The 17,381-nt window shown below is 34.6% G+C and overlaps 1 protein-coding gene across 1 annotated transcript; it reads right to left on the bottom strand.

Annotated features, from left to right (window-relative positions):
* Positions 1 to 4,545: 4,545 nt before the first annotated feature.
* Positions 4,546 to 16,697, bottom strand: LOC148599366 (sphingomyelin synthase-related protein 1-like). Its single transcript, XM_088559042.1, has 6 exons — positions 16,550 to 16,697; positions 16,101 to 16,199; positions 9,356 to 10,007; positions 8,696 to 8,813; positions 7,902 to 8,052; positions 4,546 to 5,981 (listed from the first exon to the last, which is right to left on the bottom strand). The coding sequence occupies exons 3-6, from the start codon at positions 9,982 to 9,984 to the stop codon at positions 5,650 to 5,652; spliced, it is 1,230 nt and encodes a 409-aa protein (XP_088415168.1). The 5' UTR covers positions 9,985 to 10,007; positions 16,101 to 16,199; positions 16,550 to 16,697; the 3' UTR covers positions 4,546 to 5,649.
* Between the last annotated feature and the right edge of the window lie 684 nt (positions 16,698 to 17,381).

A 17,381-nucleotide genomic window follows, 5' to 3' on the forward strand; every position in this document is an offset into this window, starting at 1 on the left:
AGTAGACAAACCAATACAGTTGGATGTATCCATTATCTCTGGGTGTTCATAGCTATTGTAGAAAGGGGTGGCCGCTACGTTTGAAACAACAGACATAAGAATATGAATATATTTCATGCTACATTTCAATATGTGCCAATGACCATTTGTACGTATTATTCAAACAAAATATGGTAAATTGCAAACTCGAAATTCACCGGTCACAAGTCCTGTTCCTCCCTTTTGGCGATTCCAATTCAACCCATAGAAGGATATCCCAACATTTTTTAATTTCGGAACAGGTCAGAATTTCGGACAAATTCCCGACGTAATCCCTTCAATTGTGATGTTTTATACAAATGATTGGTCTCTTGTATGGATTTTAAAGGAAGATGTTTTTGTTTTTATTTAAAGAGTGGTGGATCCAAGATTTCAGGTTGGAGGGGTGGGGCATAAATAAAATAAAATAGTGAGCGAAAAAAATTGCTGGGGGGGGGGTTGGGGGGGGGGAGAGGGGCTAGAACTCGTGAAAAAATCACAATTTCATTCTAAAAGATTAATTTCCCAATTTTTTTGCCCCCTCTTTAGACCCGCAACTGATTTTCCACTTAAGCAATTATGACATATATTATCACAATTGCAGGAGATAATTTGATATTTGAATATAACTAGTAGAATTGTGCTAACTTAAAATATTTTTTTTTTATGAATAAAGCAGTTTTCTTGCTCAGCAGTTTGACTTTTCTGATCAAAGACTATTATTTCAGTTTGAAGATTTTCCTATTCTGACATTTAGAACCAAAATTACGATTCCATATTTTTCTACATAATTTTTGGCATTCACCATATCACAAGTTAAGTTACTAATATGTCAATGAAACATTATTAACCAGAAGAAAAATTAAACCAGCCAAACAGATTTCAGTTTGTAAATTGTTAAGTAACATACAGATAAGAATCGTGCAAAATGTGATGCATGGTTGCAAAGCCTACATACTTTTATTTTTGACATTTTGTTTAAAATGTTATACTAAATAGAAAGTAACATGAAGCTTTCCATATAATCCTTGTTATTAGGAGAAAAAATTATGTAGAACATGTACTGTAAAACTCCAAATTAAGGGAAATACCTCTGTGTAAATGACACTAAAATACAATAGAAACTATTGGATTGACAATACGAATTACTTCATAAGAGCAAACAGTTTGGAATGAATAATTATACATTTCATCATTACAAAAAAAAAAAAAATAATAATAATAATAATAAATAAAATAAAAATAAAATAAAATAAAAGCCTTTTTGGGGTGAATAACATATTACAGAATTTGCATGATTCTTAAAAGAATGCTACTTAAATTGTTTGTTAAACCTTATTTTTTCATACACGTACTGAACGTATATATTAAATTCAATTCAATGCGATATTTTATTGGAAAGAGCACATAAGAGGCGCGATCCAAACGCGAAACATAGACATAACATTTAATGCATATAAGAAACCTCAATAAGTATAGCCCAACAGTTATGATAGTTCATATCAAATAACAGATATATCCACGCTTAGGGTATGCTCCCCTGTTCGTGCCGCGAGAAGTCGAATAGACCCTTTCAAGTTAACTGCGCAAGCTTGATATACCCATGGAGTGTGATAGGAATGCTCACCGACGAACACGCATTAATATAAAAGAGCATTTTTCAATACTTGTGTATATTGAAATGCACTTGAAAATTAATTGCGGTCTCGTGCCAGAACATTCAACTTACAGCCAAAGGTAGGAAAGAATGGATTATCTCTCTTAGTTTGTTTTACGTTTTGCTCAACGTAGGCAGCGATAGCTTCATGAATCATTGAATTTGTTATAACCACAGAAACAAAAACAAGCAAACAATATATTGAAGAGTTGAACACCAAACATGCTTGCATTAACAGTTATTGGTATTCTCTATAATAATAAACTCGGTGAAAGTTGATCTGAAGTACAGTACTGTGAACTCGGTGAGCGAACTCAAAGAATACTCATTACGTATACTATTTTTTTTCTGTTCAGCATTCTAAGCTAAGAAAATTTTTCAGCATGTAAAAACACCAAACTCTGGCTGACCTTTGTCTGTTTGCGTGAAAAATGTACGGGTAATATTCACTAGAATGGTACGGCAGCATACAAGCGGACCATTTATATTGACACTTGCCATGAAAAAAATAACAAAAAACTTGTCGTTCGTGTGTAGTCGTTATCATTGTTACGATCCCCTGAGACTTGTTGCTCGTTTGTAGCCCTTATCATTTAAATTGCACACCAGAAACTTGTCGGTCGTCTGTTGCCCTTATCATAAATACTGGACACCAGGACTTTTCGGTCGTATGTAGCCCTTGCATGTATCATTGATACTGCCCACTCGAGACTTGTCAGTCGTCTGTAGCACTTATCATTGATACTGCACAATAAAGACTGGTCGGTCGTCTGTAGCCCATATTATTGATACTGGACATCAGAGACTGGCCAGTCGTCTGTAGCCCTTATCATTGATACTGGACACTAGAGACTTGTCAGTCGTCTGTAGCCCTTATCACTGATACTGGACACTACAGACTGGCCAGTCGTCTGTAACCCTTATCATTGATACTGGACACTGGACTTGTCCGTCGTCTGTAGCCCTTATCATTGCTACTGGACACAGGAGACTGGTCGGCCGTCTGTAGCCCTTATCATTGATACTGGACACTAGACTTGTCAGTCGTCTGTAGCCCTTATCATTGATACTGGACACCAGTCAGTCGTCTGTAGCCCTTATCATTGATACTGGACACCGGAGACTTGTCAGTCGTCTGTAGCCCTTATCATTGATACTGAACACTAGACTTGTCCGTCGTATGTAGCCTTTATCATTGATACTGAACACCAGAGACTTGTCAGTCGTCTGTAGCCCTTATCATTGATACTGGAAACCAAACACCAGTCAGTCGTCTGTAGCCCTTATCATTGCTACTGGTCACCAATACCTTGTCAGTCAGTTTGAAACATTTTGATTGATACTAGTCACCAGAAACTTGTCAGTGATTTTGAAATCAGTGACTGAACATTTGTTAGCATTGTCACCGTTTGAAAAGTTATTTGTGGTTTATAATAGTAATCATTTGGTATCTGTCAATTATACCAACTTTAGATATATACAGTTGTGCTAGCTTTTGTATGTTGGGTCCTACTAGAGCCTTAAACTTTACGTTTATTGTTTGTAGAAGCCCGCTAGACAGTATACACCCCATGATTGTAGATGGGTGAATCGCTGCCATGGTCGCTTCATTGAGATGTTCATACATACTCTTCTATGTACCTTCTCATCAACTGCGTTATATTTTCGTGTGCCAGTGGCGTAGCTAAATAAAACTGAAAGTGCACGCAGAAAATACGACGAGGGATCTCAGACTGCTTAAGGCCCCAGCGGGTCCAGGGCAGAGCCTTAGTAGGGGGCAAAGTCCTCGGAAGCTTGGAGATATATGAGTTTTTTGAATGATTCTATCTCACCAGAAAGGAATTATAAAACTACTTAGTTAAACGTTTCTGTTTACAGCTATTTTATCAATTATTGGTAATTTCAATCAATAAGTTGTCAGGGTCTTCTCTAATATTATATACAGGTTATTCGGGAAGACAAAGACAACATATGAAAATTAAAAAAAAATGATCAGATCTTTTTGCATGTATATGAACCCTGGTCTATGTGCATGTATATATCACATGTATTCTGTTATTATATTGTGGATGAAATGAAATCTTAATTTTTCTTAAAAGACAAAAAAGTCCTTATTTGATTAACATTGAGAAGATATTTATTCATTTCTTTTATATAATTAGATCCTTATTATAACGTAGATCACACGCACAAAGAACACACGAATACTGTCTGGTCAACAACTTTTTCGATTTTTTGCTTGGTTAACTTTGTCAGTAACAGTTTTCAGATCGATATCAATGTCTGTGTGAATGTTCAGAATGCCGGGAGAAGACCGTGTGAATGTTCAGAATGGCGGGAGAATACTGTGTGAATGTTCAGAATGGCGGGAGAAGACAATCTTTCTTGTTCCATTGTCGACCTAAGATAATGGAACGCTAAATGAGCGTTCTGCTGTTGTTGGAGGCATTGCTAGTATAATTTTCAGTCAGTGTTGAAAATGGGACCTGCTAAGTTAGATAATTAGGATTATTCTCAATCTGCCATGTACAAACAACTTTATACAGTTAGATATGTCACAAGGTCGATCAATTTTAGTGAGACTTTATATGAAGGTTGTACATTTCTTGTGAAGAATGTAAGTGATTTCGGTTACAGGAGATTTAATCGAATTTGAAGGACATTTTGCTTGTAAGGACATTTCATTCTTGATCGTGTGTTCTATTGGTTTTGGAATCATTTATAGGTTTCATGATGACTGAAAGATATTAACTGTCGGGGGAGAGAGGAAAGTGGTCTATCAATATTTAAATAACTTATTCCAAGCCATTCATACGTCCCTTTGAAAGAAAACTTGCTAAAATAGATTTCATTAGTAAATGTCGGGGGAGAGAGGAAAGTGGTCTATCAATATTTAAATAACTTATTCCAAGCCATTCATACGTCCCTTTGAAAAAAAACTTGCTAAAATAGATTTCATTAAGTAAATGTAAAAAACGACTATTACAGTTGAGAGAGCCACAGTATGTTCTTATGTACATAATACATTACTCTCTCCTACTTGTACGAGCGCACAGCTACATATATCGCCACACTGTGTTTAACTAGGTTCCATTCTCTTTCAAGAAAAAAAAACCACTGTTTCCTTTGTAACATTTTTATTAACAAATAAAATAAATGATATGGACTACAACACCTGTAGAAATGTAAATGAACATACTTCAAATTGAAGTTTTCTGTAAACAAGGTAAAAAAATAAAAAAAAATAAATATAGATAAAATATATTTCTACAATAGCAAACCTTAGTCTGCATACACGATACATAAAAAGATTGGGGGTCCGTGATTGTGTTCAGGTGATCCCATTTCGTGCCTAAAAGGGGTACAACTCAAATTAGGTGATAGCTATCGTTCCTCTATATCACTGGAATGTTAATTTCGTACTCTTTCAATTATTAGTTTTGGTCGCAAGTCTGTCCAGTAATATGATACGACAAAAAGGGCGATAATTCCTATAAATTACCGCAATAATTGATCTTGGATTAAATCATTTGTGACGCAAACCATGATATGTTACTGTTTAGTTAGTATCGAGCTTAAAGTACGAAAATGATATACTTGATAGAAATAACTCCTTCTATATACAGATTAAAGAGAATTCTTTAGAAAACATTAGTTTCGATTTCTTTACAAGCCTACACATCTATTTCAATCCCAGTCTTAAAGTGAATTGAACTCTAATGTGCATTGTATAATATGGTTTGATTATTATGCTATGGGAACAATATCACAAAAAGTAATACCTAATATGGGTCGATCAAAATACTATGTAAAATATAAGCTACGACGACGGACACCAAGTATCAACGCAAGTAAAGATATATTAACTAGCATTTTTGTTTTGAGCTAAAAACTTAAAGTTCACACAGCACGTGTTTACAATAATTCTAAATTAAAAATCAAACCGTTCGATTTCAAAATTTGTTATTGCATTCTTACAGAAATTTACTTTTAATGCCAGAAACTACTGATCCTATTTTAGCAAGTCTTTTTAATGGCCATTCATATTCAGACGGGTAGCGACCTCTATTTCCTTTTTCGAAAAAGTAGAGAACCGGAAAGCACTGTTTTGTTCGGAATGTGTCCATTCTCATTGAACTTGCATTGTAAGCGAATGTATGATGGTAGGAAAATAGTTTCGAAGCGATTACAAATCCTAAAAGAACATCAAGTGTGTAATGGCCTCGTCCTAGAAGAATGAAAAATATTCCTGAAAGTCCTACAGCCCAGTTGAAAGTGTGGAAAATAGTCCAGTTTCTAGGTGTATCTGAAAGGTAAAGAAAAGCAATTATTCAAAATTCTCCGTTGATCGAATAACTACTTTGTGATTTACTGAACATGCAATAAAACAAACACAAAAACAAAAACAAAAACAAAACAAAAAAAAGGTCAACAATGGTTCTACCATTGACTTAGAGACTTGTGTATAATCTATTGTGTGCCAAGAGTAACAGGGTTCGTTGCGCTTTCAATTCAACACACCTTATGCATTGCAAGATATCGCTTCATACTCTTTAATTTTGTATAATAACACCGAGAATTACGTCTACTGTTTAAATTCATAACCAAATTTCCTTGTACATAATATAGGTTTCTTTTACCAACTATGTAGAAGAAATAACGTTTACATCCGGGCTGCCCCATGCAGGTCCGGATGTCAAAAGAATAGGCCTGCAGTATCGCCAAGCTTGTCGTAAAAGGCGACTAAATAGTGTTCAGAACTCTAGCCGGAGGCTAGGGCGCTCTGCCCATAGAACAACTGGGTTTTGTGCCCCAGGTGGTGGAATGGGGCATCTCTGGCGTGTTACATGCTGGGGTTGTCAGGCTTTAATACAAAAGACATGACCGCAAATCATATAGTGGTGCCCCGTGTTGGGAAAGATGCAACGTTCCTCGTATGTTAAAGAACTCTGCTGTGGTATTCGATAGGAGTAGGAACCTTAAGCTCCGTAACAGCCCGAGCATATCCATCCCTCCCTTTTTCTAGTGACAAGCAAAATTTGTCGACTCTATTATCCTTGTGTCCCATCCTTTTTTTTCATATCATCATTATCATCATTATCGTCATCATTTCATGTTTACTTTTGCATAGTAAGAATCATATAGTGATGATATCACATCAATGTCGACTCTCTCAGTAGTGTAATTACACTCAGTATGTTCGAATAAGACCCATAAGTGGAAGTAAAATGACTGGTAGCATAGTAATTTATTATGAATTACATTATTTTAATTTCATTACTTTCGAAGCCTCAGATACAACTGTTCAAGATATTTCAATGATAAATATAAACGAATCGTTCTTAAAAAAAAACTTGTTTTCGACTTGTCACCCTATTTCTTTATTTGTACGTTTTCTTAAGTGCACTTGTACTTAATATGGTTTAAAAGTTTTAAGAGACACCTCTCCCCCTCCAAAAACCCCTCAAAACAATACACAATTGCTGACCATTGATGCTGAGGACAAGTAGAGTTATTTTGGCCGTGTGACCCCTTTACTTTCATTCATTGATGCTTGGGACTAGCAAGGTTATTATGGCCGTGTGACCACTTTACTTACATTCATTAATGCTGAGGATTAGGAGGGTTATTATGGCCGTGTGACCACTTTACTTACATTCATTAATGCTGAGGACTAGGAGGGTTATTATGGCCGTGTGACCACTTTACTTACATTCATTAATGCTAAGGACTAGGAGGGTTATTATGGCCGTGTGACCACTTTACTTACATTCATTAATGCTGAGGACTAGGAGGGTTATTATGGCCGTGTGACCACTTTACTTACATTCATTAATGCTGAGGACTAGGAGGGTTATTATGGCCGTGTGACCACTTTACTTACATTCATTAATGCTAAGGACTAGGAGGGTTATTATGGCCGTGTGACCACTTTACTTACATTCATTAATGCTGAGGACTAGGAGGGTTATTATGGCCGTGTGACCACTTTACTTACATTCATTAATGCTGAGGACTAGGAGGGTTATTATGGCCGTGTGACAACTTTACTTACGTTCATTAATGCTGAGGACAAGGAGGATTATTATGGCCGTGTGACCACTTTACTTACATTCATTAATGCTGAGGACTAGGAGGGTCATTATGGTTGTGTGACCACTTTACTTACATTCATTAATGCTAAGGACTAGGAGGGTTATTATGGCCGTGTGACCACTTTACTTACATTCATTAATGCTAAGGACTAGGAGGGTTATTATGGCAGTATGACCACTAAAGACGTAATCTCCACATGTTTTGGTACCATTCGCCTTCATTCCAAATGCTGCATATAACTTTATCACATAAGACAATCGATCCCAACCACTTTCAAATTTCTGAAATTAGAAATAGTGATTTAACATCATGCAATCAAATATTTTACCAACGGCATCTGTTTATAGTCAACACCGATCAGAGCGCACCGGTCGATTCAATTCAATGACATACTCGTTGATATGTTTAAAGTCACAATCAGATTGACATTTCACAGAAGATCGCATCACACAAGTGTTAGAAATGAAACACTATTAAAAGGGGTGAAGTAGGATCATTCATATGTCCCTCTCTATTTCGTTTACTTATCCGTTTTGTAGTTCATTAATGAAAGGATTTAAGTACATCTCACGATCATTACTAGCAAATTCGTATTTTTTTTATGCCAACTGTTCATACAGACAAATGGCGCCAAAATTTCGTGTTTATCAGAAGAATATAAACGAAAAATGACCTAAGGCCTGCATTAGGGACAGATCCAGAAACTTATAATTGTATACATGCATGCGCGCGCATGTCTTGGAGGGTTATTATGGCAGTATGACCACTTCACTTACTAACATTTACCCCCCCCCCCCACCAATAACATATTACACAAATTAAAACGAGGTGATTACACAATGAATATCAATAACCACCAGATAACCATAAGGTACTGGCAATAACCCCAATAGCATATGACACAAATTAACACGAGGTACTTACGAGAGGTTTGCAGTCATAATTATACTGTGGCATTGGAATGGCAGTAGACATAACACAGAGACTGCGTAATATATACACAGTACCCGTCAATGCTAGAAGACGCTGAATGACTAGAAACCTACAATGATTAAAAAGTCGAATACAAGCATTGTGCCTGATATCAAAACACGTGCAATTTTTTTGTTTGTTTAACGTGCACCCGTTAACTTAGAAAATTGTTGTTTTCGGATAGGCAAGATTCTCTTGAAAAAAAAATATTTCTGAACATTTTACGAATAAAACAAAAGCTAGATCAGGGATTTTTTTGGAAGTAATTGGCCTAGAAAAAAGAATAAATTCACACACATTTTAGCGCGAATTTTATAATATCTAGGTATTTTTCATGAATTGCAGCACATCCAAGAACACAAATAAATATTACTATAAATTATACTAAAACTTTAATGTGTTATTCGAGAAAAATGTTTACAAGTATTTAATTTTATGCTCAGTATATGTATTTATCGAGTCAATTGCAATGTATCTAAACTAGGGACAGATCTAGAAAAATTTAATATAAGAAAGAGTTGGGTCCGATAAAAAATCGCATGCACAAATGTTAGAAAAAGGGGAAAAATCTCTCAAAAATCCATATAGTAACATAAAAGTCTCGTAATTTACCTATATTTATGGAAAAATAACATTGTTAATCCACATATAGCGAAGAAATATATAACTCCTTCTGTTACTTTGTAAGCCCACTGTACGGTAGGCAATATATCCAAGAAAAAATCAGGCAAAGGTGGATATGATTTAGGATCTGGTAAATGTTCTTGTGCATACGTAATACTATATCCAGCCGTAAAATGGGCGAAGAAAATATATAGTATAGAAAGAGCAAACTTAAACGGAACTACTTGTAGACGTTTCGAGTCAACAATGTCTTCCTCATCTTCATCAGATAATGGAATAATGCTAGATGGTGTTGAAATTCCAGATCTTGCAGACGTTTTGTCTGATTCAACGTCAATCTTTAAATTCAAATAAGCTTCCTTGAACAATGACTGGTCCATTTTACGTTTTTCTTCACGAAGATTTTCAATGAGAAACCAAAGCCGTTTCTGGTCTCCTAACGTTTTAATCTCTAGCGGAGGTAGCCGTAAATCTTCTTCTGAAAGGTCCAATAATACTTTCCCGTCAATTTTATTTTCATCACAAAATAAAGTTTTGTAGGAACCGAGATTGTTTGCCTCTAGGTATTTTCCTACTTCTTGGATATTCCAAAGCTCTGGACTCGACTGTACAGACATGATCACGGATAAATTTGACTATTCTATAATAAATATAAAAAATAGAGTAAGTCATGAGGAGTACTGTAAATAACTTGTGTAATCAAGATATCAAATAACAGTATCTTTAGGTGGAACAATTGGGTCAAATTACGAAATCACACTAAATATATAAAATAGCTATGTCCTAAATCAGTACATAGAAACGTACAAAACAAATAAATAAAAACAAACTAATGAAATGATTACTAGCTGCGATACATCCGTTGATAAATTTTAGTTTAATTTTAGTAAGGAAAAGTACTTTAAAAAGTTTATTAGCAGCAATAAATGAATCCATTAAAAAGAAATGCCTATCCGATGCCGGGCAGATCGGTTTGATATCCGGTTACAATAACTCGTATCATAATTTCTGAGGAATGGGAAAAGACAGCCATTGAGATATATTTTATAGTGTTGAACAGCAAAGGACTAGGATGAAATTTGATATAAACAGGCAGAATTCAAATTTCAAGAAATAAAAAAGCAGGACAGGCCATAAGAAAAAAAGGCATAATCTATTATTGTTCTCATATTTTTTCGTATATAATTAGGAAAAAAATCTGCGTCGAAGAAAAAAGGCAGGGCATACATTTTCTCTGAATAAAAAGGCGGGATAGAAAATTTCACCCCGGCCACCCCCCACCCACCTCCACTCATAAAAACCAAATGGTTGCGCCATTAGAACAGATGTTGCCGAATATTATATAACCAGGTATGCTTTGCCTGACAAAGATCGGCATAATTTTTCATATTCTTTTAAATTTGACTCGATGTAAGCATAGTATAGAATTAAAAGTTTTAGAAATTAGGGATCGAACATCGAGTCAAAAAGTGGAACTACTCAGCCTTTCTCGTTACACCTTTTTTTTCAGTATAACGAAAATGGCCAAGTATTTCCGATTGAACATCGAATGTAAAATAAAAACACTATTTACAGCTTCATACATATAAACTTCACCATATTTTTAAAATTCTTATGTTTGAATTGATAAACAAGTACTTTCTTTAAAAAAAGATAGCCGGTGTAGTAAATTTTTTTTTTTTTATTTATAATTTTCTACATTTCGTTCAAGAAAATGACCCATGGCACGCAATTTCAATTTTCAAACAGTTTTTTTTTTTCGAACGACACAGAGCTTATAGCATTTGGCCAAACGGGAAACAGACTTGCGATCAGGTGACTTGCATTGTCATAGAAGAGCGTCTTTAAGGTCAAAGGGCGAAACTATGCCGACTGCGTCGGAAAAAAAAACTTAACAGAAACGGATAACGGTTGTAGTTATACGACCCACGGATGGAACCAAGATAAGGCGTAAAAAATGCCATAAATGCGGACATTATTTTTAATAAGAAATTGAGAATTTTTTTTAACTCCACAACCGTCCCCCAAATGTTTTTGGCTCATTTTGCCCAGCCTTTGATTCTATTTACGCCAGCCTTCCCTGAAATCCATGACCCTACATGCCTCTGACCCTGCATGACCCACCCTTGCCCTGCATGTCCCTGACCCTACATGCCCCCCCCCCCCCAGACGCTGCACGTCACAGTATGGCATAATACAGTTACTGTAACGTAGACGCAAGATTAACTTTTAGTTGATTTTATTTACGTTATTTTGAAAACTCATGAATAATTTCTACTAAAGTTTAAAATTAAAGCCAAGTCAACTCATATGAGAAATAAATCTATGGAGTCACTCGAGCAGGGTAAATATTGAAAGTTATAAAAACAAGTAGGTTAAGCATTTCACATTAAAAACAGCAAAATCAAAATCGTTGTATAGTTAACTTTTAAATCGAATACCAACACGTAAGATATTTAGCACATTTCAAATATAAACATCAGTCAATATTATATGTCACTGTAAAATGGCCCAAGCACCTCAAATTGTGTTTGTACAAATTCCCTTTTAAATCAGAAGGCTACATATAATTAAAACTGTATTTATATTCATTTTAAAGTTAAAGAGTACAGTTCCACCTAAAAATCAGGCAAATGACCATTTCTCGCTGCTTTTATTCTAAGGTAGTTTTTTGTAGTATGTCACTAAAACGTTTCCTGCAATGGTCATGCAAAATTTAAAGTGATTCGTAGAAGAAGAAAAATTGTTAAATGGTTTTTTTTCACATTACAATCGAACTTATTAGTAACTGTATCTGAAAAAAAAAAACATTTTAATATCTACTCAGCCCAAATGTCGCGTTAAGCGTTTTCCCCTTATCGTTCATGACAAGATAATGTTCATGTTGCCTACTGAAAGCATTTCTGTTCAAACAATTATGCAATTTTTTAAGTAACTTATACATATGTCGAGGGTTTCCTATTGTCTAATGTCAAGTATCGAGTTGAATAGGTCGAGTATCAAGTTGAAAAGTTGAGTAACGAGTCACAAAATTACAACTGTTGATTATTGAGTTGAAGCACTTGAGTACCAAGTTAAGTTGCAAAGGTCGAGTCTTGAGTTAAATATGTCGGGTGTATGTCACGCTAAAAAAAAACTGCTTTTGCACGATTCTTAGAGGATTAAACATACAAGTCGTATACAAATGTTTATACACGACCATTTTAAAAGAATCGTTATGATATTCAAATATACATGATTCAAAAGGTGCTTAAACTCGTCGTTATAAACGTGGAATTCTTTAAAACGGACGAAATTTCCAGTAATAATTGTTGGACTGCTTTGCAATTGTTTCTGATAATTATTTTAGATCACTACTAAAATTATGTCTGTTCTTCACCCTTCACACCCGAAATATTTTGATTATTATTTAAAAAAAAAAGAATAATTATCTTACACATTTTTATAGACTTGCTACAATCCCCTGTTTATTATATTCTATACGATATCAATCAGAAGATTTGCTATCAGAGAGATACATGCAACCAATAAACATTTTCATTTATTCTTGAATTTGAGGAGAAGAACTTTTAGCAAGTCTACATTTTTACTACATTCCTGGATTTTTCGCTCGTTTAAATAACAATTCAGAATTTGATTTCAATAGTATTCCAGAAAATCCGCAAAACAACCTGGATTAGGAACAAATATGCAGCTAGATTATCCGCATTAATTCTACCATTCACAGAAACAAGGTGAAGAATTATCAATTTCTGACACTGTCAGAATAACAAGAACTTAGAGACGCCTAATACTTAATGTATATTTGATATTAAAATCCATCGTGACGATGACAAAATTTACATTTGATAAATGTGTTTTTAACACACAATTTAAGTATTTCATCAATAGAAACTATTTTAAGTAAATAAAGGTCGTGCTTTCAATTATTAGTTTTGCACAAACATATGTTGCCCGATGTCCTACAGTGGTCTTTCTGAATGATTTAAAATACTATTTTTAAGTGAAAATCAATAAAAATGAAAAAAATGTCTATAATTTTAAACAGAATAAAAAATTTTAAATGACAAAATTATTCCCTCTTTGGAATCAGGACCTGATTTTGTTGGGTGGTGAAATGGCCTGTACTCAAATAAAATTGTAAAAAAATGATAAAAATCTTGATGTCTAAAAAAATTACGCATATACATATCCCGAAATTAAAGAAGAAAAAAAGAGGAAACAAAAAAAAAAAAAACCAAACAAACAAAAAACAAAACAAAACAAAACAAAATAAAACAAAACACAACAACACAACGTCAAAACATTCGATCGATAAAAGTGTCACGGCAGACGGCGGACCAGCATGTTCAACTATTGACTGAAACTCACGTAGTAAGGAACAGTAGGCCGACACAGCCGTCGGTCCCGGACGGACAGCGGGAGAGTTCCTAGTGTTCTAATTACAGGCCGACACAATTGTCGGTCAAGGACCAGACAGCGTGAGAGTTCTTAGTGTTCTAATTACAAGCCGACATTACCGTCGGTCCAGCACCAGACAGCGTCGGAGTTCTCAATGTTCTAATTACATGCCGACAAAATCGTCGCTTCAGGACCAAATGGCGTCTTATCTTCCTTGGATTACGGCTTTGAATTCTATCACGAAATGCTAGACATTCCTCTTAAAAAATCTTCTTCCGATCATGTATGGCACGTACTTGCAAAGGAAGTCGATCATAAAAAATACTTGATCCTTCTTTTGCACTAAGACTTGTTGCTTTACTTGATATCAATTCCAATTTTGCCGCACTTTGGATCCAGTTTATACTTTCTTGTTCATGTGGCAAACATTTGTTGTGTATACTTTCGATAGTTTAGATAAAATCGATAAATAGGATTTTTCACATGCTTTTTGGTATCTTATTAAAAAAATGACTAGTCATTGTGTACAATGGGCTGAATGATTGACTAACCAGGAAATTAAATTTTACTGTTTTTAATTCGAAGAAAAGATAATCTTCCAAAGGTCCAAAGTTCTTTTTATTATTGTTTTCGTTCATCACGTATCAAGTGCATTGGAAATATTGTAACACTTATGTTACAACGTGACTGTATTTCTACAATTGATTTTTGTTCTCTTCGTGTTTTTTTTTTATGTTTTGTTGTACTTCAGTTGGCTAGAAAGTTTAATAGATTCATTTATATTATACTATGCAAACATTCAGTAATTTAAGGAGGGACACCTAGGGTAAGGGATATAACTCTTGAAATCAGCGTTATGTTTGTATCATATACAATTTCACCAAAGCCTATCAAGCTTTTATTTAAAACAGAATGAAATCAATCCCAGTAACTTTGATGCTTACATGGGATTGATGTCAAATGCTGAATACCAACGTTCCAATGATTTGTAAGAGTTGTGTCCCTTGCCCAAGGTCTACCTCCATAAGTTCATCTTTTAGTTATTAGAATTTAATGGTCCAAAGATTTCGAAGAAATTAAAAAACTTAGCTGCTAACGTAAAACAAGGAGACAAGTATCTACAGTTTCTAAAGTTTCGACTAGTTGGTGGGCACATTCCGGGGGTGAGGGAGCACTTCATGTGAATTTCATATATCGTTTTCATAAAAAACAACTTCACCATAAAAAATGTCTTTTTCCTGCTATCCTACCACTTTAGTTTTTTTAATTGTGCCTATCCTAAACATTTTGTGACCATTCTGACCCAAACACTGTTAAAGTCAAGATTGTTTCCCCATCAACTCAATGTTAAATGTTTTTGAAAAATTAAATGTTTCTCCTCCTACTTACCCTATTTTCCGAAAATTTTGAATATGGTTTAAAAACCCACTATACACATCTCTGGTAAATATATAGAAAAGTTTGTCTGGTTCGTTGAACCAATACAGAAATAAAGTACATGCACAATGAATAAAAAGAAAACTGTGTAGCGTTAATGGATATTAAGTTCAATACATAAATTGTAATTGACACGAACAGTACGGTTAGCAGCGTTTTACACGTGGAATGTTACCTTATAACAAGGCCGTAGCCAAGGGGTGCGACGGGTGCGATCGCACCCCCCTTTGAAAAAATACTTTGATTTACATCTTAGCCTGTAATTAAAGGGAAACCATACCAGATAGCCAAGAAAATTGCGTATCAGTGATCAGTTTGCATCCCCATTCAGAAAAGCTGGCTACCGCCCTGTATAATTTGTTGACGTTTTTCGCTAATATGGATATTTTGGATGTTATTTTTTTTCAGACAAATTCATTCTTCCGTTAATAGTTCAAGTGAGTTAACATAATTTACATATTAAAATTACTTCCAAAGGTGAAGCCGGATTAACTTGTTGGTAATGTTTTACAGGGTTCAAATGAGATGAATTTATGTGAATTCATTTTCCCTACGAAAAATATGCCCGCGGACGGGAGACTACATTTTACCATCCTACCAACGGTCAACTATTTTATAGAAGCGAATGTCACCGATATTCATGTGATTTTTACGTGAATCGTCTTTACATTGTTCAATTCATCACAATTATAAGCAATATGTTCATTCTATATACATGTTTACAAATGTATGTATTTACATGAAATTACATCAAATCCCAACTGTAAACCGAAAGAGACCTACTGAACACATGTGCTATTGTAAAACATTCAAAATCTAATATTCACTGATAAAAAAGTTATGAAATCAAATATTTTAATCTGTGCCTCGCCCCGGACCAATACAAAGAACTCACCGTATTAGTTGTAGTCCTGATGACTTATTTATTTTGAATACAACTCTCTGATAAAAATCTTCAATCAACTCCAGAAGAGTCTCTTGGTCCTAAGACAACCTGACACAACAAATAATTTATATCAAAATTTGAAAACCAAATACAATTAAATAAATAAACTCGAATGTCAATCAATCATTTAACTTGTGAAATCAAGTGTTTTCACAGTTTCGCTTAATCTGTTCGTTAATTCATGTCCAGACGTATAAATTAAAGATTTTTTTCGTTGAAAATAAGAATTTCAGCAGATGAACGCAAGAAAACAAATTATTATATAATCAATAATTACCTGCAGAGTGAAATACAAACCATTAATTAAATCTAAGTAGTTTGATGAAAAAATAAACCTTAAAATGCTGTTGTGAAATTTTATGAACGCAACATTGAAAAGTGATAAAAATTCTCCTTACCAATGACACTTTAAATCGTACTTCTGTCAAAAACTCCCGGCCATATTTGTGCTCCTTAATATCATCTGCTTCGCTAACAAACCGAAGATGCCGCGTTGAAATCAATAGGGTTCATGATCTAGAGCGAAATTGAAACGTTTAATGTGTTTGCATAGTTACCCTGTAAACAAAATCAAAAGTTGGATATTTGAAATTGAATGGCCAATTGTTAGGTGAGACAATAGGACGGAAAGTCAATGAACTTATCACTAAAATTTGTAATAAAATACATGAATACATTCTTAAGACCTGATTTCTGGGTGAGTTTTAATAATAGAATTTAAAAAAAAAATATTGAAAGGTGACGAAAAGACGAATTACGGTAATTGGCATTGATTATTGATTCGTGAAATCCATTTAATTAATTTAAATAACCTATTTGTGCTAAAAGGCAGTGAGTAGAGGTTATCATTTAGGACATACAATGTATGACATTATGAAATTAGAATGGTCATGATTCAGTACATTAATGCTTAGATCATTTACTAGTGGGAGGTGTATTGTAACCACCTTGTCCGTCCGTCCGTTCGAATTAATTTGGGTTCCATTAAAATCTGATCTAAAATTTGGAGTTTGGCGTCAAATAGATAGGGCATGTGTTGAAGCGATTTCGGGTGCTGTCTACATGTCAACTTCCTGTTTCGTGGGACTTTTGCCATTTTCCACTATGAAATGATGGAGAGCATTTTCATCACAAAATATATCGGCTCCCAATAAATGGATTAATTTCAAATTTGGTGTGTGGCTTATTTTGTATTTTGTACGGGATTTCGGTTTTTCTCTAACATCAACT

This window comes from Perna viridis, chromosome 13, assembly GCF_037379345.1.
Source record: "Perna viridis isolate PV_CMFRI_1.1 ecotype Kerala chromosome 13, ASM3737934v1, whole genome shotgun sequence".
Classification (NCBI taxonomy): Eukaryota; Metazoa; Mollusca; class Bivalvia; order Mytilida; family Mytilidae; genus Perna; species Perna viridis.